The 22,018-nt window shown below is 38.4% G+C and overlaps 1 protein-coding gene across 4 annotated transcripts in view; it reads left to right on the top strand.

The window, feature by feature from the left end:
• Window positions 1–22,018, top strand: part of ZRANB3 (zinc finger RANBP2-type containing 3) — a 284,417-nt gene that overhangs the window by 216,699 nt on the left and 45,700 nt on the right. For all 4 annotated transcript variants that reach the window (XM_023730197.1, XM_023730198.1, XM_023730199.1 and 1 more), the window contains one exon: window positions 12,224–12,638. In XM_023730197.1, the coding sequence (XP_023585965.1) occupies window positions 12,224–12,638 (415 nt within the window). The remainder of the gene's footprint in view (window positions 1–12,223; window positions 12,639–22,018) is intronic.

Raw genomic sequence — 22,018 nt, 5'->3', positions numbered from 1 at the left:
TGTCATAGGGCAACATGTGTACTAACTGTTTAATGAGAAACTATTTTGTTCTGTAAACCTTCATCTAAAGTAAGAATAGCAGCACAATTGGAAGAGTGTAGTCGATGTCACTGAACTGTGCATGTAGAAATTTTTGACATGGTGTATCTTTGGCTATGTATATTTTCACCAAAAAAAAAAAACAAGGTCGAGAAGAGAGAGGGTTGACATGTCATGGGGTTGTTAACCAATGTCATAAAACAATATGTGTACTGCTGTTTAATGAGAAACTACTTGTTCTGTAAACCTTCACCTGAAGTACAATTTAAAAAAAAAAAAAGGAAGAAAGATAAGTAATTAAAAGCATTTTACTGATACAGAAATTCTGCGTTTATTTTTAGTTTCTCTGTTTACAAATCAGTGTCTTGTTAGAGGTCAATTTCTTCTTTTATCAACCAGACATATCCTGAATACCTGCTGGAATCTCCATAATGAGTTGATGGTGATACGTATCTGTCTCAAAACCTCAAAGGCAGGCAGTTTTGTTTCAAGCTGACCTACTCGACTTTCCACCTTTGAGTCCTGCCAGGATAGTATGTTTCCTATAATTTTCTAGCCGTTGGAATCCATGTGCTTTCTTCTACTCACCTCATCAGTGGTTTCTGTCTTTTTGACTGTGCTAGCACTTCATGTGTCATTTGCTTTCTTAGGAGAAGCTGTTCAGAGTTAAGTTACAGTGACAGTGGACAGATGAGCTAAATGAGCACAGTTCATGTCTACCAAGAATTACTCACTGGCTCTGTTGGTATTGTTCACTTTTTAAAAATTATTATTTGAAAGAAACCAGAGGGTTTCATATTAAGTATTTAGAGAATTTATGTATCTATTTCCTCTTAAAAGCCTGTTGACAGTCCACGTCCCCTACATTTATATACGAACCCATAAGCCCTCTTTACCTACATAAAATTAAGGAATCCATTCACTGTTAACCTTTGTTGAGTTCTAATCCCTTTGAGAATATGGACAGAATATAGAACTGCTCCCAAGAAAAATTCATACATAATACAAACAGCATTTTATAGACAATTTCAGGGGTTTCACAGGCTCACTGAAGGCCATCTAAGGTCTTTTGAGAGGCCCATGAATCCTACGTTAAGAACTCATATTCAGTAACCAGTAACCCTTTTCTGTTCCCAGCTGACAGATATAATTGTTAGTCTGTGTCGAAGAGATTTTCCCACCGGTTTTTCTATCAGTCATAGTTGTGAAATGTCAAAGAATCCTCATCAACCAACTTCCTGCCCAATTACCCAGAGGCTCCATCAGAAAGTGTAACTGATAATATGGGTCAGGGTTCTAACTGATTACCTCAGAGGAAATCTTTATTTCTGTTAGGCCTTATGGCTTCTGATAGGCACATGGCCAGGGCACAGGGCACTATCTTTTAAAGTTCACTACCTGTGACAACATTCATCATGATCCAATGTAGCCATCATAATATTAGCTAAAGTCATTGCTACTGATTAATCTTGCCTTCTCCTCTTCCTAAAATTACACTTATTGTATCCTTTGGTTCCTGAAATTATATAAAATGATTCTTTCCACTTACCCCTCCTTTTCTGGTTTTACGTACTAAAGTCTTAATTTATCATTACTCAAGTAGCATGTGGTTTCAAAACAGTGCCTACACTGCTTAATCCAGTGTGTGTTGAGTAAACCCCCATAGGAACTGAGGTATGCATCAGTTTCTGATTACTGTCAGTCACTGCTAACCTTTACTCTTAAGCTGCCTCCAGCATCTTAGTGAGAATTTCTTAATGCTAATTTCCAAAATTAGTCATGGCTTAAATAGTAAAACAAGTTCTTTTAAAATGTAATTAATGTCACTAAATTGTACACATAAAAATCTTGAATTGGCAAATGATGTGTTATATATATCTTTACAATAAGAAAAAATACCTTAATTACATAGCTTAATTAAGGAATTCTCCTGCAAAAGCTGACAATTGAAGGCCCTGAGAATTCTCTTTTTTTGAACAATTGCTTTAGCTTTTTTTTTGTTGGGAGGATTGCTTTTTTTTTTTTCTTAATAAATGTTAAACAGTTTTGTTTTAATTTTTTGGTGGGGAAGTTGAGAAATTAAAATTTCTTTAAAGAAACAAAGTCTTTAAAATGTAGACTGGAACAAAAGATTCTTATACTATTTAAACATCATTCAGTGTGTGTGTTACCAGAAACCAAACCTGTTGCCATCAAGTCGATTCCGACTCACAGCGATCCTATAGGACAGAGTAGAACTGCTCCATGGGATTTCCAAGGAGCAGTGGGTGGATTCGAACTGCCGACCTTTTGGTGAGTGGTCACAGCTCTTAACCACTGTGTAACCAGGGCTCCCAGTGTATGTGTTAGTGGCCCATTTTTGTATATTTCACGTGTATGGATATACTGACCTCAGCTTGTTTTATTTCCTTCTCTTTAAGAAAAAGTCTTTAAAAGTATATCTAGAAATAAAATAATTAAAAAAAAAAAAAGCATATATCTAGAAAGAGAACCCATTGAGGGAGGAGGTAAGGTACTAAACTGAAAACCAGCAGAGTAAGTGAAAGACGAATCCTAATTACCCTTCTCCTGATCAGCTCTCAGATCACTGGTAGCCAACATTCTCTCCTTCATGCAGGAGATGAGCAGACACCTCTCTGGAGAAACTGACTGAGCCAAGAGAAGACTTACAGAGACTGAAAGGGATCCCCCTGTGAAATAGTCGCTGATGAAGCTACAGTGAGGTCTCTCACGTAGAGCCTCCACCAGTGTTTTAGTGTTTTAATGTCTTACTCTTAAATATGATTGGACAGCAAAAAGCCGCAATGCATTGCGGAAAGCCTCTAACATGAAAAACAGAAACCAAAGCAAACATGCAAACTGAGAAAGGGATACAAAAGAAACAGAGGCAATGTAATAGCTGGAGAAAACTAAAAGAAAAAAACCTCCCATTAATATCCTCAGAGAAATAAAAAAAGATATTGCACCCATAACCAGGGAAAGGGAAACATCAGAGAACAAGGTAAAAGCTCGTAGAAAATTAAAACTGTAATACCAGAAATTAATTATTTAATGAAGGAGGAATGGAAGATAAAGTTGAGAAGATCACCCAGAAATTAAAACAAATAAATTGAAAATGGGAAGAAAAGTAAAGAAAATCAAAGGATCAATTAAGAAGTTCTAAACTTGCCTAACAGGAGTTCTAGAAAGAGAGGACAGAGAAAACAGAAGAAGAAAAAATAACATAAGAAAATTTCCCGAAGACCAGACTTCCTGGCCTGACAGAGACTAGAGAAACCCCAAGAATATGGCCCCCAGATACCCTTTTAGCTCAGTAATGAAGTCACTTCTGGGGTTTACCCTTCAGCCAAAGATTAGACAGGCCCATAAAACAAAACGAGGCTAAAGGGGCACAACAGCCCGGGGGCAAGGACAGAAGGCAGGCGGGGACAAGAAAGCTGGTAATAGGGACCCAAGGTCAAGAAGGGAGAGTTGACATGTCATGGGATTGGTAACCAATGTCACAAAAAATATTTGTACTGTTTAATGAGAAGCTAGTTCTGTAAACCTTCATCTAAAGTACAGTAATAAAAAAAAAAAAAATTTCCCAGCACTGTAGGACATGAGTTTTCCTGATTGAAAGTGCCTGCTGAATACCTAGCATAATGAATGGAAAACCAAAACACACACACTGAAGCTACTACTGTCCTGATTTTTCTACCTCTGTTACTGTTCTCTTTTCCTGGTATGTCTTCCTCACTTACCATTAATGTTCTTCCCCTGCTTTCTGTCTTTGACTTTCATCTTTTCTTACTTCCTCTTCCCTCTATGTGTCATGACCTCCAATCCTATGGCTTTACCCACTTCTATATTTGTGGTAAGGAGCCCTGGTGAAGCACTCAGCTTCTAACTGAAAGATCAGCAGTTCGAACCCTCCATCCACTCTGAGGGAGAAAGTTGTGACAGGCTGCTTTTGTAAAGATTACAGCCTTGGAAACTCTTATGGGGCAGTTCTACTCTGTCCTATAGGGTCACTATGAGTTGGAATCAGCTCGACAGCAATGGGTTTTTATATTTGGGGTACAAATGGTTAACACGTTTAGCTGCTAACCAAAAGGTTGGAGGTTTGAGTCCACCCAGAGGCATCTTGGAAGAAAGGCTTGGTGATCTGCTTCTGAAAAATCAGCCATTGAAAATTCTATGGAGCACAGTTCTACTCTGACACATATGGGATCACCATGAGTCAGAATTGACTTGATGATAACTTGTTATATGTCAGTAGCTACCAGATGTGTAAATGTAGTTTGTCTTTTTCTCTTTAATACCAGACTTGTGTCTAGCTGCTTCCTGGAACTCCCCACCCTGGTATCCCACTAGCCCTGAGACATGTCCAAAAGTGAACTTATTTCCTTATCTCTTCTCTTTTTGCCTTCTAATGAGCCTATTCATCTTCCTTTTTCCCTATTGCACTAACTGAGAATATCATCTCTACAACGTTACAAGTCAGAAATGTAGGAGTTTGAGGATCACTCTGGGCCCCTCCATCTTCCTCACCCCTCGTGTTCAATCAGTACATGCTGTCAGATCTTCTTGGTGATAAGCCCTGTGTATCCCGAGTTCCCAGGCAACTTCCTATTCCTTCATTCTTATATGTGATGGGACAGCCAAGGATCACTGGACGTTTGAGGAGAAAATCTGTAGCATGAAAAAGGTAACCCAAAATTAACTAATACACAAATTGATGAAGATAATTTCTTAAAAAATCTCAATTAGTACCTTCAAATTTGAGATGATATTGCAAACATAAATAAGACCAAATACTATGAAAAAGGGATAGGAAACAAGAAATAATTTTTGAATTTTAAAAATATGACTACCATACTAAAAAATTACATAGAAGATGTTGTGTTGAATTGTGTCCCCCAAAAAGATACGTTAAAATTCTAAGTCCTGGTACCTGTGAATGTGACCTTATTTGGAAATAGGGTGCTTACAGATGTAATTAATTAACATTAGGTCGTACTGGAGTAAGGTGAGCCCTAATTCAGTATGACTGGTGTCCTTATTAGAAGAGGAGAAGAGACAAAGACATTCAGGGGAAGAGGCCATGTGAAGATGGAGACAGAGGTTGGGGCTATGCTGCCACAAACCAAGAAGTGCCTGGGACTACCAAAAGCTAGAAGAGGCAAGGACAGATTTCTTGCTAGAGCCTTCAGAGAGAGTGTGGACCTGCAAACTCTCTTTGTGGTTCTTTTATGTAGAATAGAACATTTTTTAAATGTTTAGTTCTTTGCTTCTTTGATACTATTCTTTAATACCAAACTCTTATCAGGCTACTTATCTGTCTGCTCTTCTTCACCCTTTCCTTAGAATTTTGTTTATGTATTATTTTGAAAATCATATCTCATGGTATCTGAGTATCGTCTTTGCTCAGCTAAAAGACTTGAAGGTTGGGGCTGGAATCATCTGAAGACTGGTTCACTCACATGTCCAGCAGTTGATACTCGCTGTCACATGGGAATCTGGGACTATTAACTGGAACAGCCACACATGGCCTCTCCGTGTGGTCTGGGCTTCCCCACAATACAGTGGCTATGTCCCAAGACAAGAATCCCAAGAGAGAAAAAGAAGGAAAGAGGGACAGAGAACCTAGTCAAGTGGAAGCCCTATTACCTTTAACCTGGCTTCAAGTCACACAGTGTCACTTCTGCTACATTTGATTGGTTGAGGTGGTTATAAAGATTCACCCAGGTTCAAGCAGAGGAACATAGACCCCATCTCTCAATGGAGAGGTGTCAACGTCACATTGTAAGTAGAGCATGAGAAATGGGATAAAAATTGGTACGGCTGTCTTTGGAAATATAATTTGGCACACTGTGTGTTCAACATGTTACCAAATTCAGCTTCTAGCAAAACTTCTATGAAATTAACTCCTGTCATTTATCATGCCTGGTAGCTAATTAGTTGTGATAGGTATCTATTTTCTCTAATTAGGAGGCTGAGATTTACACATTGACAAGAAGATAAAAGACCTGAGATAATGATGTAGATGTTCTTAGGGAAAGGAAATTTTTCTTGGAAACAAGATAATTATTGAAATGTGTCAGTTAAAGAAGCTGGTTTTTTTTTTCTGATTGTACTTTAAAGTTTACAGCTCAAGTTAATTTCTCATACAAAAATTTATATACCTATTGTTATGTGTATAACATAATATATTGTTGTGTGACACTAGCTGCAGTCCCTATAATGTGACAGCACACTCCCCCTTTCCACCCCGGGTTTCCTGAGTCCATCCAACCAGCTCCTGTCCCTTACTGCCTTCTCATCCTGCCTCTGGACAGGAGCTGCCCATTTGGTTTCGTTTATCTCCTTGAACTAAGAACCCCACTCTTCACGAGTATTACTTCATGTTTTATACTCCAGTCTAATCTTTGTCGAAAGAGTGGGCTTTGGGAATGATTTTAGTTCTGGGTTAACAAAGCATCCGGGGGCCATGGCTTCAAGGGTTCCTTCAGTCTGAGTCAGACTGTGAAGTCTGGTCTTTTTATGTGAATTTGAGTTCTGCACCACACTTTTCTCCTCCTCTGTCTGGGACTGTCTGCTGTGTTCCTTGTCAGGGCAGTCGTTGGTTGTAGCCAGGCACCATCTAGTTCTTCTGGTCTCAGGATGATGGAGTCTCTGGTTTATGTGGCCCTTTTGTCTCTTGGGCTAATATTTAACTTGTGTTTTTGGTGTTCTTCATTCTTCTTTACTCCAGGTGGGTTGGGACTAATTGATGCATCTTACATGGCCACTCACAAGCTTTTAAGACGCCAGATGCCACTCACCAAAGTGGGATGCAGAATATTTTCTTAATAAACTTTGTTATGCCAATTGACCTACATGTCCCCGAAATCATGATCCCCAGACCCCAGCCCCTGCTACTCTGTCCTTCGAACAGTGTTTAGTTGTGTTCAGGAAACTTCTTAGCTTTTGGTTTAGTCCGGTTGTGCTGACTTCCCTGTAGTGTGTGTTGTCCTTCCCTTCCCCTAAGATAATTCTTGTCTACTATCTAGTTAGTGAATTCCCCTCTCACTCCCTCCTCACCCTCATAACTATCAAAGAATGTTTTCTTCTGTGTTTAAACATTTTCTTGAGTTCTTATAGTGGTCTCATACAATATTTGTCCTTTTGCGACTGACTAATTTCACTCAGCATAATGCCTTCCAGATTCATCCATGTTGTAAGATATTTCACGGATTTCTCGTTGTTCTTTATTGTTGCATAGTATTCCATTGTGTGTACGTACCATAATTTGTTTATCCATTCGTCTGTTGATGGCACCTAGGTTTTTCCATCTTTTTGCTATTGTGAACAGTGCTGCAGTGAACATGGGTGTGCATATATCTATTTGTGTGATGGCTCTTATTTCTCTAGGATATATTCCAAGGAGCGGGATTGCTGGATCATATGGTACTTCATTTCTAGCTTTTTAAGGAAGCGCCAAATTGATTTCCAAAGTGGTTGTACCATTTTACTTTCCCACCAGCAGTGTATGAGTGTTCCAGTCTCTTCACAACCTCATCAACATTTATTATTTTGTGTTTTTTGGATTTGTGCTAGCATTGTTGGGGTGAGATAGTATCTCATTATAGATTTGATCTGCATTTCTCTAACGGCTAATGATCATGAGCATTTCCTCATGTATCTGTTAGCCACCTGAATGTCTTCTTTGGTGAAGTCCCTGTTTATATACTTTGCCCTTTCTTTCTTTTTTTTTTTTAAATTGTGCTTTAGGTGAAATTTTACAGCTCAAGTTAGTTTCTCATACAAAAATTTATACACACATTGATATGTGACCCTATGCGACCGTAGTTGCTATCCCTAATAATGTGACCGAACATTCCTCCTTTCCACCCCAGATTTCTGGTGTCTGTTCAACCAGCTCCTATCCCTTTCTGCCTTCTCCTCTCACCTCTGGACAGGAACTGCCCATTTCGTCTCGTGTATCTACTTGAACTAAGAAGCACACTCTTCACAAGTATCATTTTGTGTCTTACAGTACAGTCTTTTCTTTTTCTGAAGAGTTGGATTCAGGAATGGTTTTATTTCTGGGTTAACACAGAGTCCAGGGGCCATGTCTTCTGGGATTCCTCCAGTCTCAGTCAGACCATTAAGTCTGGTCTTTTTAGTAGAATTTGAGTTCTGCACCCCACTTTTTTCCTGCTCTGTCAGGGACTCTTTGTTGTGTTCCCTGTTAGCCCTTTGCCCATTTTTTAATTGGGTTATTTGTCTTTTTGTTGTTGAGGTTTTGCAGTATCTTATAGATTTTAGAGGTTAGACCCTGACTGGATATGTTGTAGCCAAAAATTTTTTCCCAGTCTGTAAGTTGTCTTTTTACTCTTTTGGTGAAGTCTTTTGATGAGCATAAGTGTTTGATTTTTAGGAGCTCCCGTTTATCTGGTCTCTCTTCTGGTGCTTGTGCATTGTTACTTATGGTTTGTATTCTGTTTATGCCATGTATTAAGGCCCCTATTTTGTCTTCCATGATGTTTATCATTTTAGATTTTATATTTAGGTCTTTGATCCATTTCGAGTTAGTTTTTGTACATGGTGTGAGGTATGGGTTTTGTTTCATTTTTTTGCAGATGGATATCCAGTTATGCCAGCACCATTTGTTAAAGAGACTGTCTTTTACCCAATTAACAGACTTTTGGGCCTTTGTCAAATATCAGCTGCTCGTAGGTGGATGAATTTACATCTGAATTCTCAATTCTGTTCCATTGGTCTATGTATCTCTTGTACCAGTACCAGGCTGTTTTGACTACTGTGGCAGTAGAATAGGTTCTAAAATCAGGTGATGTGAGGCCCTCCCACTTTGTTCTTCTTTTGTAATGCTTTACTTATCTGAGGCCTCCTCCATTTCCATATGAAGTTGGTGATTTGTTTCTCCATCTCATTAAAAAATGTTGTTGGAATTTGGATCAGGATTGCATTGTATCTGTAAATTGCTGTGGGTAGAATTGACATTTTTACAATGTTGAGTCTTCCTATCCATGAGCAAGGTATGTTTTTCCACTTATGTAGGTCTCTTTTGGTTTCTTGCAGCAGTGTTTTGTAGTTTTCTTTGTATAGGGCTTTTACATCTCTGGTTACATTTATTCCTAAGTATTTTATCTTCTTGGGGGCTATTGTAAATATTATTGATTTGGTGATTTCTTCTTCGAAGTTCTCTTTGTTGGTGTAGAGGAATCCAACTGATTTTTGTATGTTTATCTCGTATCCTGATACTTTGCTGAAATCTTCTATTAGTTCCAGTAGTTTTCTTGTGGATTCTTTGGGGTTTTCTGTGTATAAGATCATATCATCTGCAAATAGGGATACTTTTACTTCTTCTTTACCAACTTGGATGCCCTTTATTTCTTTTTCTTGCCTTATTGTTGTGTCTGGGACATCCAGCAAAATGTTGAATAAGAGTGGTGATAAAGGGCATCCTTGTCTAGTTCCTGTTCTTAAGAGGAATGCTTTCAGATTCTCTCCATTTAGGATGATGTTTGCTGTTGGCTTTGTATAAATGCCATTTATTATGTTGAGGAATTTCCCTTCTATTCCTATTTTGCTGAGTTTTTATCATGAATGGGTGTTGGACTTTGTCAAATGCCTTTTCTTCATCAATTGATAAGGTCATATGGTTCTTGTTTTTTGTTTTATTTATCTGATAGATTACATTAATTGTTTTTTCTAATGTTGAACCATCCCTACATACCTGGCATGAATCCCACTTGGTCATGGTGAATTAGTTTTTTGACATTTTGTTGAATTTTATTGGCTAGAATTTTGTTGAGGATTTTTGCATCTATATTCATGAGGGATATTGGTCTGTAATTTTCTTTTTTTGTGGTGTCTTTACCTGGTTTTGGTATCAGGGTTCTGCTGGCTTCATAGAATGAGTTTGGGACTATTCCATCCTTTTCTATGCTCTGAAAGTAGTAGTGGTGTTAACTCTTCTCTCAAAGTTTAATAGAATTCTCCAGTGAAGCCGTCAGGGCCAGGACTTTTTTTGTTGTTGGGAGTTTTTAAATTACCTCTTCAATCTCTAAAGAAGCTGCTTTAACTAACCCTTTTGTAACTCTTCCGACATGCAGTGTCCCAGCCACTTCTTAAGCCTCTGGAGTGCTTTGGGAAGGAAGTAGCCTGATTTTAACACTTTTAACTTCAAGGTGGGAGCCTTTCTACGTGAAACTCAAGAACCCTGAGTTGGTGCCTCATTTCTGTGTAGATTGAGCATTGTCTTAAGTGATGCCTCCTGGATGTGTGAATTTTCTAAACTGTTGACAGGTTTTCCTTTATTTCTGTGAGATGAGCCTCCTCACTGTGTTTCCCAGTTACTATGTTCTCGTGAGAATGTACTTATCATGAGAATAAGCTATTCCCAGTCTTTATTCAGTCATAGTGACCATTTTCTGCCTGATGCCATTCATTGTTTCCAGGTGTTACTAACTCCCTGCTTTTCTAGCTTCTGAACAATAAATAATGCCTTTGCAATAAGGAATAATACATTGCAGTGGTATTTTTCAAGAGACTCAAAACGCTGTAAATTATTCTGACGCTGCGTTCAGTCTTAGGGCCCAGTCATTGTTTCTGCTTGTAGCAGGTGGAATGCACCTCTCTGAGCAGTTCTGCTGTATTCCAGGGCAGCTGTTTCTGCTTCTTAGCTGTTAGTACTGTTTTTGTTATAATGACGAGTACATAGTAGTAGTAATTTGCCTGAGATTCAAATTCCTTTAGTTTTATTTATTTGCTCTGTCAGTACTGCTTTTACAGTATTGAAGAATACATTATAATGGTAATTTTCCTAAGATAAAATCCCTTGGTTTTATTTATTTGGGCTGCAAGTACTACTTTTGCAGTAAGGAAGATTGCATTGTACCCTGTTTTGAAAAGTTTCATGAAAAATAATAAAAAGCCTAAGAAGAAGACAACTAGAATGAAATGTATGTGCAGTCATTGCCAGATGCCTTCATGTTTTAACTTGTGTTTTGCAAACTTTCAAGAAATAAAATTTAAAAAACGATATTATCATTGATTCATATTGGCAGGGTTTACAACGTCCAGGGTTTTCTGGGACATATGGGATCCCAGATAATGGGCATCAAAATTCATAAATCATAACAAAAATTCTGAATTGGTCCTTTAATCACCATGCCTTCCATTAGTGAAAACACATGGTATGAACAAGAAAATTCAACGGAAAAAATAATTAGGTCTTAAGTTAATAGCTTTAATGGTATTTGAAAAATGCTTCCAGGTCAAGAAAACATTTTAACATGAATAACATTGTAGTGCTTAGGTGCTAGGCTTCTAACCAAAAGGTCTGCAGTTTGAACTACCAGCCACTCCGTGGGAGAAAGATTTGGCAGTCTGCTTCCATAAAGATTTACAGTCTTGGAAACCCTGTGGGGCAGTTCTACTCTGTCCTGTAGGGTTGCTGTGAGTTAGAATCGACTTGACAGCAATGGGTTTGGTTTGGTTTTATGAACACTGTGCTTATACAGTAAAACTTGCAAAAGCTGGAACCTTTGTAAGGTAAAACCTATCAGAGAAGGAAAACTCGAATATTTTCCACTAGTAGAGAGCAGTAGAAAAATGGTAAGACTGTACCCTGTGAAAGGCAGAAAACCTGCAAGACCTGGAAAAACAAGACAGTCCTGTCAAGTTCTGGCTCTCACAGATTTCACTGTAGTTTGAGCATGAAAGGATTTTTCTAGGTTCTTCATTGACTTGACCTATCTGAATACACAATTGGCTTCTTTCCCTCACATACATACATGTACAGCAGATAGCTTATAAGTAACACATATTTTTATTACATAACCACGGTAGCCAAGTTTCCTGGCCTCTCTAAAGCTTGAGTTTCCTCATCTGAAACATAAGAATGAAAATAGTACTACCTCACAAAGCTGTCATGGGGATTCTATCAGTTGATATATGTAAAGTGTCTGGCATGTAGTAAGTGCTGAAAGGAAAGTTAGACTGAGAAAGTATATGGATATGTTAATCGTATTTTACAGATATGCATATATGAAGAGTTGTGACATTGAATTCATTTCCAGAAAGGTATTTAAAGGATAAAGGAATGTAGTTAATGAACATATTTTGTTAATCTGTTTCATTTGAGAGGAACATACTAGATTGCTTTTTAATTTAATAACTTTGTTTTTTCTAGTTCGAAAAAGAAAAACAGCATGATATTCGATCATTCTTTTTACCAAAACTGAAGAAAAGACAGTTGATGACCTCCTGTGATGAACCAAGGATATTCCAGGAGAAAAATACTGTAGAGGCATCAGATCCTAGAAAAAAAGCTGCAAGCAATAACACTGAATATGAAAGTGATATTGAACCTGAAGCTAAAAGATTGAAATCGGTTGCTGTCCAGGATTGCTGCAGTCCCCCAGAGGAGAAACCATTCCAGCCCAGGCAAACCAAAGCTCCACTCATGGAAGGTGCCCCTGAGGCCAAGTCTCAGCCAGCTGCCCCATCCCTTCCTGGAAAGGGCTGGCAGTGTGGTTTTTGCACCTATATCAATAATTCAGTGTTACCATATTGTGAAATGTGTGAGAACCCTCAAGGCAGTGCTGGTGAGTACACATGGGTGACCCTGGCAGTGAGGGCTGGCAATGGGGTCTTCAGAGTAGCTGCCCTGGCCCTTTTAGAGAACAACTGCTGTTTTCAAAGATTAGCGTGACTCGGCATTAACTTTAGCTTTTAAGCTGGAGGAAGAACATCACCTAGTGAGGACTGTGAATTTATCCCCTTTTGAAACGTGAAAAACTCCCAGTTCTGTCAAGAATGTATATCCCCAAGTGTCTGTAGCATGGCATTAATTTGGCACAAATGGACATTTGTGATTGATGTCAGCAGGATGTGAATTTAGTGGGCAGGAATAGAAGCTCTGTTGCTATGGCAACAAATATGCCTTCTAGTCAAAGACCTGCTGTTTTCTTTTCTCTTTAGATATTACTTGTTTTTAAAGAAATTAAACGTTTTTTGTTTTGTTTTGTTTTTAACGTTTAAATAGCAAAATAATACATTGTAGCTTCTTTGTCTGATCAATATACATTGTGCCTTGTATTTTTGGATAACAAACAAAAATTCCTCTACAGATTTTTTAAGAACCAATTTGAGGTGGTTCATGAGTTTAATCTTTTCTAAAACATACTACTTTAAAAGTAGAAATCATAATTTTGGGGGCATGTTTTTATGGCATATGTCATTTTTTAATTTTTTTAACTGTACTTTAGATGAAGGTTTACAGAACAAACTAGCTTCTCATTAAACAATTAGCACACATATTGTTTTATGACATTGGTTAACAACCCCACAACATGTCAACACTCCCTTCTCGACCTTGGGTTCCCTATTATCAGATTTCCTGTCCCCTCCTGCCTTCTATTCCTTGCCCCTGGGCTGTTGTGCATCTTTAGTCTCATTTTGTTTTATGGGCCTGTCTAATCTTTGACTGAAGAGTGAACCTTGGAAATGAATTCATTACTGAGCTAAAAGGGTATCCAGGGGCAGTAAGTCTGTTCTTTTTTTTTTTTTGTGAGTTAGAATTTTGTTCTTCATTTTTCTCCAGCTGTATTTGGGACACTCTATTGTGATCCTGGTCAGAGCAGTCAGTGGTGGTAGCCAGGCACAATCTAGTTGTAGTAGACTCAATCTGGTGGAGGCCATGGTAGATGTGTTCCGTTAGTCCTTTGGACTAATCTTTGCCTTATACCTTTAGTTTTCTTAGTTCTTCCTTGCTCCCGAAGGAGTGAGACCAGTGGAGTATCTTAGATGGCTGCTTACAGGCTTCTAAGACCCCAGACGCTACTCACCAAGGTAGAATGTAGAACATTTTCTTTATAAACTGTGTTATGCCTATTGAGCTGGATGTTCCCTGAGACAATGGTCCCCACAGCCCACAGCCTAGCAGTTCTGTCCCTCAGGGAGTTTGAATGTGTTTATGGAGCTTCGATAATCCTTCCTTTTACAGGTTGTGCTGGCTTACCCAGTATTGTGTACTGTCTTACCCTTTACCAAAGTTACCACTTATCTATTGCCTATTTAGTGTTTTTCTATCCCCACCCCTCCCTTCCCTTGTAGTCATCTAAGATTGTTCTTTTGTATGTAAACCTTTTCATGAGTTTTTAACATTAGTGGTCTCATGCAATATTTGTCCTTTTGTGATTGACTTATTTCACTCAGCATAATGCCCTCCAGATTCATCCATGTTATGAGATGCCTCATAGATTTATCATTGGTTCTTTATCGTTGTATAATACTCCACTGTGTGTATGTACCATAGTTTATTCATTCATCTGTTGATGGGCATCTGGGTTGTTTCCATCTTTTTGCTATTGTGAACAGTGCTGCAGTGAACATGGGTGTGCATATGGCTATTCCTGTGACGACTCATTTCTCTAGGATATATTCCTAGGAGTGGGATTGCTGGATCATATGGTATTTCTATTTCTAGCTTTCAAAGGAAGTACCCTATCGTTTTCCAAAACGGTTGTTTCATTTGTATTCCCACCAGCACTGCATAAGAGTTCTGATCTCCACTCAGCTTCTCCAATATTTGGTATTTCTCATTTTTTTGATTCATGCCAGGAATGCCAGGGTGAGATGGTATCTCATTGTGGGTTTGGTTTGCATTTCTCTAATGGCTAGTGATCATGAGCATTTCCTCATGTGTCTGTTGGCAGCTTGAATGTCTTCTTTGGTGTAGAGTCTGTTCATTTCCTTTTGCCCATTTTTTTTTTTCCCATACAAAAATTTATACATACATTGTTATGTGACTCTAATTGCTCTCCCCATACTGTGACAGCACACTCCTCCTTTCCACCCCTGATTCCCCATGTCCATTCAACCAGCTCCTAACCCTCTCTGCCTTCCCATCTCACCTCCGGATAGAAGCTGCCCGTTTAGTCTCTTGTATCTACTTGAGCTAAGAGGCACACTCCTCACGAGTATCACTTTATATCCCACAGCCCAGTCCAATCCCTGTCTGAAGAGTTGGCCTCAGAAGTTGTTTTAGTTCTGGGCTGATAGAGAATCCAGGGACCATGCTTTCCGGGGTACCTCCAGACTCAGTCAGACCATTAAATCTGGTCTTCTTACTAGAATTTCAGTTCTGCACGCCACCTTTCTCCTGCTCCATCAGGGACTCTCTGTTATCTTCCCTGTCAGGGCGGTCATTGGTGGTAGCCAATGGTCTCAGGCTAATGACGTCTCTGGTTTATGTGGCCCTTTCTGTCTCTTGGGCTACTACTTTCCTTGTGTCTTTGGTGTTCTTCATTCTCCTTTACTCCAGGTGGTTGGGACCAATTCATGCATCTTAGATGGCCACTTGCAAGCTTTTAAGACCCCAGATGCCACTCACCAAAGTAGGATGCAGAACATTTTCTTAATAAGCTTTGTTATGCCAATTGACCTTGATGTCCCCTGAAAGCATGGTCCCCAGACCCCTACCCCTGCTACTCTGTCCCTCAAAGTGTTTGATTGTATTCAGGAAACTTCTTAGCTTTGGTTCAGTCCAGTTGTGCTGACCTCCCCTGTAGTGGGTGCTGTCCTTCCTTTCACCTAAGATAATTCTTATCTACTATCTAGTTAATAAATAACCCTCCCCCTCCCTCCCCACCCTTGTAACCATCGAAGAATGTTGTGTTCTGTGTTTAAACCTTTTCTCGAGTTCTTATAATAGTGGCCTTATACAATATTTGTCCTTCTGTGACTGACTAAATTCACTCATCATAATGCCCTCCAGATTCCTCCATGTTATAAGATGTTTCACGGCTTCATCATTGTTCTTTATCGTTGCATAGTATTCCATTGCGTAGATGTACCATAATTTGTTTATCAGTTTGTCCGTTGATGGGCATCTAGGTTGTTTCCATCTTTTTGCTATAGTAAACAGTGCTGCAGTGAACATGGGTGTGCATATATCTATTCGTGTGATGGTTCTTATTTCTCTAGGATATATTCCAAGGAGCGGGATAGCTGGATTGTATGGTACTCTATTTCTAGCTGTTTAAGGAAGCACCAAATTGATTTCCAAACTGGTTGTACCATTTTACATTCCCAACAGTGTATAAGTGTTCCAGTCTCTCCACAAACTCTCCAGCATTTATTATTTTGAGTTTTTTGGATTAATGCTAGCCTTGTGGGGGTGAGATGATATCTCACTGTAGTTTCGATCTGCATTTCTCTAATGGCTAATGATCGTGAGAATTTCTTCATGTGTCTATTAGCCACCTGAATATGTTCTTTGGCAAAGTGCTTGTTCATACCCTTAGCCCGTTTTTTAATTGGGTTATTTGTCTTTTTGTTGTTGAGGTTTTGCAGTATCTTGTAAATTTTAGAGATTAGACGCTGATTGGATTTGTCATAGTCAAAAATTTTTTCCCAGTCTGTAGGTTCTCTTTTTACTCTTTTGGTGAAGTCTTTTGATGAGCATAAGTGTTTAATCTTTAGAAGATCCCAGCTGTCTAGCTTATCTTCTGGATTTTGTGTGTTGTTGTTTATGGATTGTATCCTGTTAATGCCGTGCATTAGGGCCTCTAATGCTGATCCTATTTTTTCTTCTATGAACTTTATACTTTTTAACTTTACATTTAGGCCATTGAGCCATTTTAAATTAGTTTTTGTGTATGGTTTGAGGTATGGGTCCTCTTCCATTTTTTTGCAGATAGACATGCAGTTTTGCCAGCACCATTTGTTAAAAAGAGTGTCTGTTCCCCATTTGATGGATTTTGGGCCCTTGTCGAAGATCAGGTGATGTAGGTGGATAGATTTACATCTGGGTTCTCGATTCTGTTCCATTGGTCAATGTATCTGTTGTTCTACCAGTACCAGGCTGTTTTGATTACTGTAGCTGTATAGTAGATTCTGAGGTCAGGTAGTGCAAGTCCTCCTACTTTATTCTGCTTCTTCAGTAGTGCTTTACTTATCCGGGGCTTCTTCCCTTTCCATGTAAAGTTAGTGATTAGTTTTTCCATCTCTTTGAAGAATGTTGTTGGTATTTGGATTGGGAGTGCATTGTATTTGTAAATTGCTTTGGGTAGAATTGTCGTTTTCACAATGTTGAGTCTACCTATCCATGAGCATGGTATGTTTTTCCATTTATGTAGATCCCTTTGGGTTTCTTGCAGTAGTTTTTGTAGTTTTCTTTGTATAGGTCTTTTACCTCCCTGGTTGGATTTATTCCTAAGTGTTTTATTTTTTTAGGGGCTATTGTAAATGGTATTGTTTTCCTGATTTCCTTTTCATCGTTCTCTTTATTGGTGTACAGGAATCCAATTGATTTTTGTATGCTTATCTTGTATCCTGCTACTCTGCTGAATCTTTCTATCAGTTCCAGTAGTTTTCTCGTGGAGTCTTTTAGGTTTTCTGTGTGTCGAATCATGTCATCCACAGATAGGGACAGTTTAACTTCTTCATTACCAGTTTGGAAGCCCTAAATTTCTTTTTCTTGCCTTAGTGCTCTAGCTAGGACTTCCATCACAATGTTAAATAGGAGTGCTGATAAAGGGCATCCTTGTGTTGTTCTTGTTCTCAAGGGGAGTGTTTTCAGCCTCTCTCCATTAAAAAGGATGTTGGCCTTTGGTTTTGCATGCCCTTTATTATGTTGAGAAATTTCCCTTCTGTACCAATTTTATTGAGACTTTTTATCAGGAATGGGTGTTGGACTTTGTCACATGTCTTTTCTGTATCAATTGAGATGATCATGTGATTCTTTTCTTTCCTTTTATTTATGTGGTGGATGGCGTTGATTGATTTTCTAATGTTGAACCATCCTTGCATACCTGGTATGAATCCTACTTGATCATGGTGTATTATTTTTTTAATATGAGGCTGAATTCTGTTGGCTAGAATTTTGTTGAGAATTTTTGCATCTATATTCATGAGAGATATTGGTCTGTAATTTTCTTTTTTTGTGGAGTCTTTGCCTGGTTTTGGTATCAGGGTTATCCTAGCCTCATAGAATGAATTTGGAAGTGTTGCTTCCTTTTCTGTGTTCTGAAATAGTTTGAGTAGTACTGGTATAAGCTCTTCTCTGAATGTTTGGTAGAATTCTCCAGTGAAGTGATCTGAGCCAGGGCTTTTTTTCGTTAGGAGTTTTTTTTATTACCTTTTCAATCTCTTCTCTTCTTATGAGTCTATTCAGATTTTCAACATTATTTTGTGTTAGTTTGGGTAGGTAGTGTGTTTCTAGAAACTTGTCCATTTCCTCTAGGTTTTCATTTTGTTGGAGTATATAGTTTTTCATAATATTCTGTTATGATCCTTTTTCTTTCAGTTGGATCTGTTTTAATGACCCCATTTCATTTCTTATTTGGATTATTTGTGTCCTCTCCTGTTTTTCTTTTGTCAGTTTGGCCAGTGGTTTGTCGATTTTGTTGATCCTTTCAAAGATCCAGCTTTTGGTTTAGTTGATTCTTTCTATTGTTTCTCTATTCTCTATTTCATTTATTTCCACTCTGATCTTTATTATTTCCTTTCTTCTAGTGGTTGTGGGCTTTTTTTTTTGCTGTTCTCTCTGTTAAAGTTGTGTAGCTAATGTTTTGATTTTGTCCCTTTCCTCGTTTTTGATATGTGCATCTATTGCTATAAATTGACCTCTGAATACTTCCTTTGCTATGTCCCAAAGGTTTTGGAATGATGTCTTTTCATTCTCATTTCATTCTAGGATGGAATTTTTTAATTCCATCTCTGATTTCTTCTGTTACCCAGTAGTTTTTAAGCAGGGTGTTATGCAGTTTCCATGTAATTTTTTTTCCCTTCCTCTTCCTGTTGTTAATTTCTGCCCAGATGGTGTTGTGGTCAGAGAAGATAGTTTGTATTATCTCAAAGTTTTGGATTTTGTTGAGAGTTTCTCTGTGACCTAAAATGTGGTCTATTCTGAAGAACGTTCCATGTATATTAGAAAGAAATGTGTACTTTGCAGCGGTTGGATAGAGTGTTCTATATATGTCTGTGAGGTCAAGTTGACTGATTGTGCCCTTTAGCTCTTCTGTATCTTTGCTGAGTTTCTTTCTAGATGTTCTGTTCTTTGCTGAAAGTGGTGTGTTGAAGTCTCCTACTATTGAGAAACTGTCAGTTCTTCTTTACAGTGCTGTTAGAGTTTGTTTTTTGTATTTTGGAGCCTGGTCATTGGGTGCATAGATGTTTATTATGGTTATGTGTTCATGATGGATCTTCCCCTTAATCATTATATAGTGTCCTTCTTTGTCTTTTATGGTAGATTTTGTTTTAAAGTCTGTTTTATCTGAGATTAGTATTGCCACTCCTGCTCTTTTTTGGTAGCTCTTTACTTGATATATTTTTTTCCATCCTTTGATTTTTAATAAATTTATGTCTTTGTTTCTAAGGTTTGTCTCTTGTAGACAGCATATTAATGGATCCTGTTTTTTAATCGATTCTGTCACTGTCTGTTTCTTTATGGGTGCGTTTAAGCCATTTACATTCAGCGTGATTAGTAATAGGTGAGAGTTTATTGCTGTGATTTTGTAGTGCTTTTTTTTGTAGTACTGACATTTTCTTTGTTCCTCTTACTCGCCTGTGCTGAATTCCTTTTGTTTGTGGATTTTTTTTTTTTTCATTTCTTTTGTTTTTGTAGATTTTGATTTTACTGAGACTTTATGTTGTTCTTCATTTTGATGAGTAGGTTTGTTAACTTTCTTTGTTATTACCTTGCAATTTACCCTTATCTTCCTAGGTTTGAACCTGTTATAACTTGGTATCGCCTTGCCTTCCTCTCCATTAGAAAGTTCTATATGTATGCCATTTATTCCCTCTTGTATTGTTCTGACATTGTTGTCATTTACAGATTAACCTCTCTGGTTCCCTGTTGTAGTTCTTTTGGTTTCGGATAGTCCTTGAGAGTTTATTTCTTAGGTTGGTATCTGGCTAGTATGATCTTGTGTCCTAGATTCAGACGGTGGTCTGATGTTGTTTGTTCTCAAACTGAAGGACTCACTTTAATAATTCTTGTAGGTTAGGTTTGGTTTTTACATATTCCCTTAATTTCAGTTTGTCTGGAAATGTCCTAATTTCACAAACATATTTGAACAAGAGTTTTGCAGGATATATTATTCTTGGCTGATAATTTTTTTTTCAAGGTTTTATGTATGTCTTCCCATTGTCTTCTTTCCTACATGATTTCTGCCAATTAATCAGAGCTTAGTCTTATTGTTTCCCCTCTGTATGTGACTTTTTATTTTTTCCTGAGCTGCTCTCAGGATTGTTTCTTTGGCTTTGGTTTTAGCAAGTGTGGTTATGATATGCCTTGATGATTTTCTTTCGGAGTCTATCCTATATGATGTTTGTTGAGCTTCTTGGATGGTCATCTTTTCATCTTTCATGATATTAGGGACGTTTTCTTTCAGCAATTCTTCAATGATCCTCTCTGTGTTTTCTGTTTGCTCCCCCCCACCCCCACCCCATTCTGGAACTCTGATGACTCACAAATTTTTGCTTTTGATTGTATCCCACATAATTCTCAGGTTTCTTCATTTTTCTTTGTTCTTTTTTTCTGATTTTTCCTCAAACAGAGTTGTATCCAATTTTTTGTCTTCAGTTTCACTCATCGTGTCTTCCATTGTTTCAAACCTGCTCCTCAGGCCTTCTATGACACTGTCCCTTTCTGAAATCTTGTTGTTTATCTTCTGGGTTTCTAATTGTTATTTATGTTTGATTTCTAGTTGTGAATTTATTTTGACATTTTGTTCTTGTATTATTTCCCTGAAATCTTCCATATTTTGTCAGTGTTTCCCATGAATTTGTCTTCCTTTTCCATGAATTTGTCTATTTTTTCCTCATTTTTGCCTACTTTTTTCTTCAACTCTTGGATAGCTCTGAATGTTAGAGATTTGAATTCCCTATCAGGTAGTTCCAGTGCCTTTTCTTCTACTGGAAAATCATCTGGTGTTTTATTTTGGATGCCTACTGGAACCGTCTTGTCCTGTCTTTTTATATGTTTTGATATTGTCTGCTGTCTTTGGGTCACTCAGTAGTTATTTTCTTTGTTTATTGATTGTAGATTTCTTTGTTTCATCCTGCTTTTTTTTTTTTTTTAATTTGGTTATGTCTGAACAGGCGGGCTGTGCATTCTTTGTTGTTTGCTTGTCCGTGGGCACAATACTTTTCACCTCCTTGTCCAATGGGTAGGGCCAGTCGCTTAGCTGTGGTGCGCAGGACAGGTCCAGCTGAAAGGGAGGGGCCAGGATGGGTTGTTTGTGTTATGTACTAGGTCCAGCAGGTCGTGCTGGGAATCAGTGCAGGGCAGGTTCCGTAGGTCATGCCTGTGCTGCTTGGAGGTGTGGTGTTCAGCACATAGTACAGATAGGCAGGAAGGAGGTGTGGAGGTTGTAATGTGTGGAGCTGAGTATGAGAAAGAAGAGAGAGAGCAATGAGAAACAGGAGCCAAAAACAAACAAACAAACACACAGACACACACACAAGCACTAAGGGAGCTTGCTTTTGGAGTGGGGAGACAAGCAACCGAGAAATGGGGAAAAACAAAAAGGAGAAAAAAGAGAAAGAAAAGAAATAAATAAAAATTAGGAAAAAAAGCAAAGTGCCTAGGGATCCCACAGCTGTGGGTGCAAAGACCAGGGAAGTGGCTCCTAGGCCTGGCTATAAGTGGCAGATTTGTCACACAGCACCAGGTATTCAGGAAACAGGAAAAGAAAGTAAGTATAGAGAGATGAGAAACTGAGAAATGAAGAAAGACAAAAAGGAAAAAAGAGAAAAAAAAAGAAAGAATGCCCCCAGAGATTCCACCGGCCCGGCTGCACAAACTGGGGAAGTGGCTCCCAAGCCATGAGAAGAAAAAGAACACAAAACAGAACAAAAGATAACAAAAAAACTAAAAAACAAAACAAAGGGAAAAAAAGGCCCCAGAGATCCTACCAGCGTGGTGACGTGGACTGGGGAAGCAGTTCCCCAGCTGAGCAGTGCTTCACAACCTTTC

Source organism: Trichechus manatus, unplaced genomic scaffold (assembly GCF_000243295.1).
Source record: "Trichechus manatus latirostris isolate Lorelei unplaced genomic scaffold, TriManLat1.0 scaffold00033, whole genome shotgun sequence".
NCBI lineage: Eukaryota > Metazoa > Chordata > Mammalia > Sirenia > Trichechidae > Trichechus > Trichechus manatus.
Note: the sequence above shows the minus strand (reverse complement) of the source record. Positions and strands in the feature narration are given on the sequence as shown.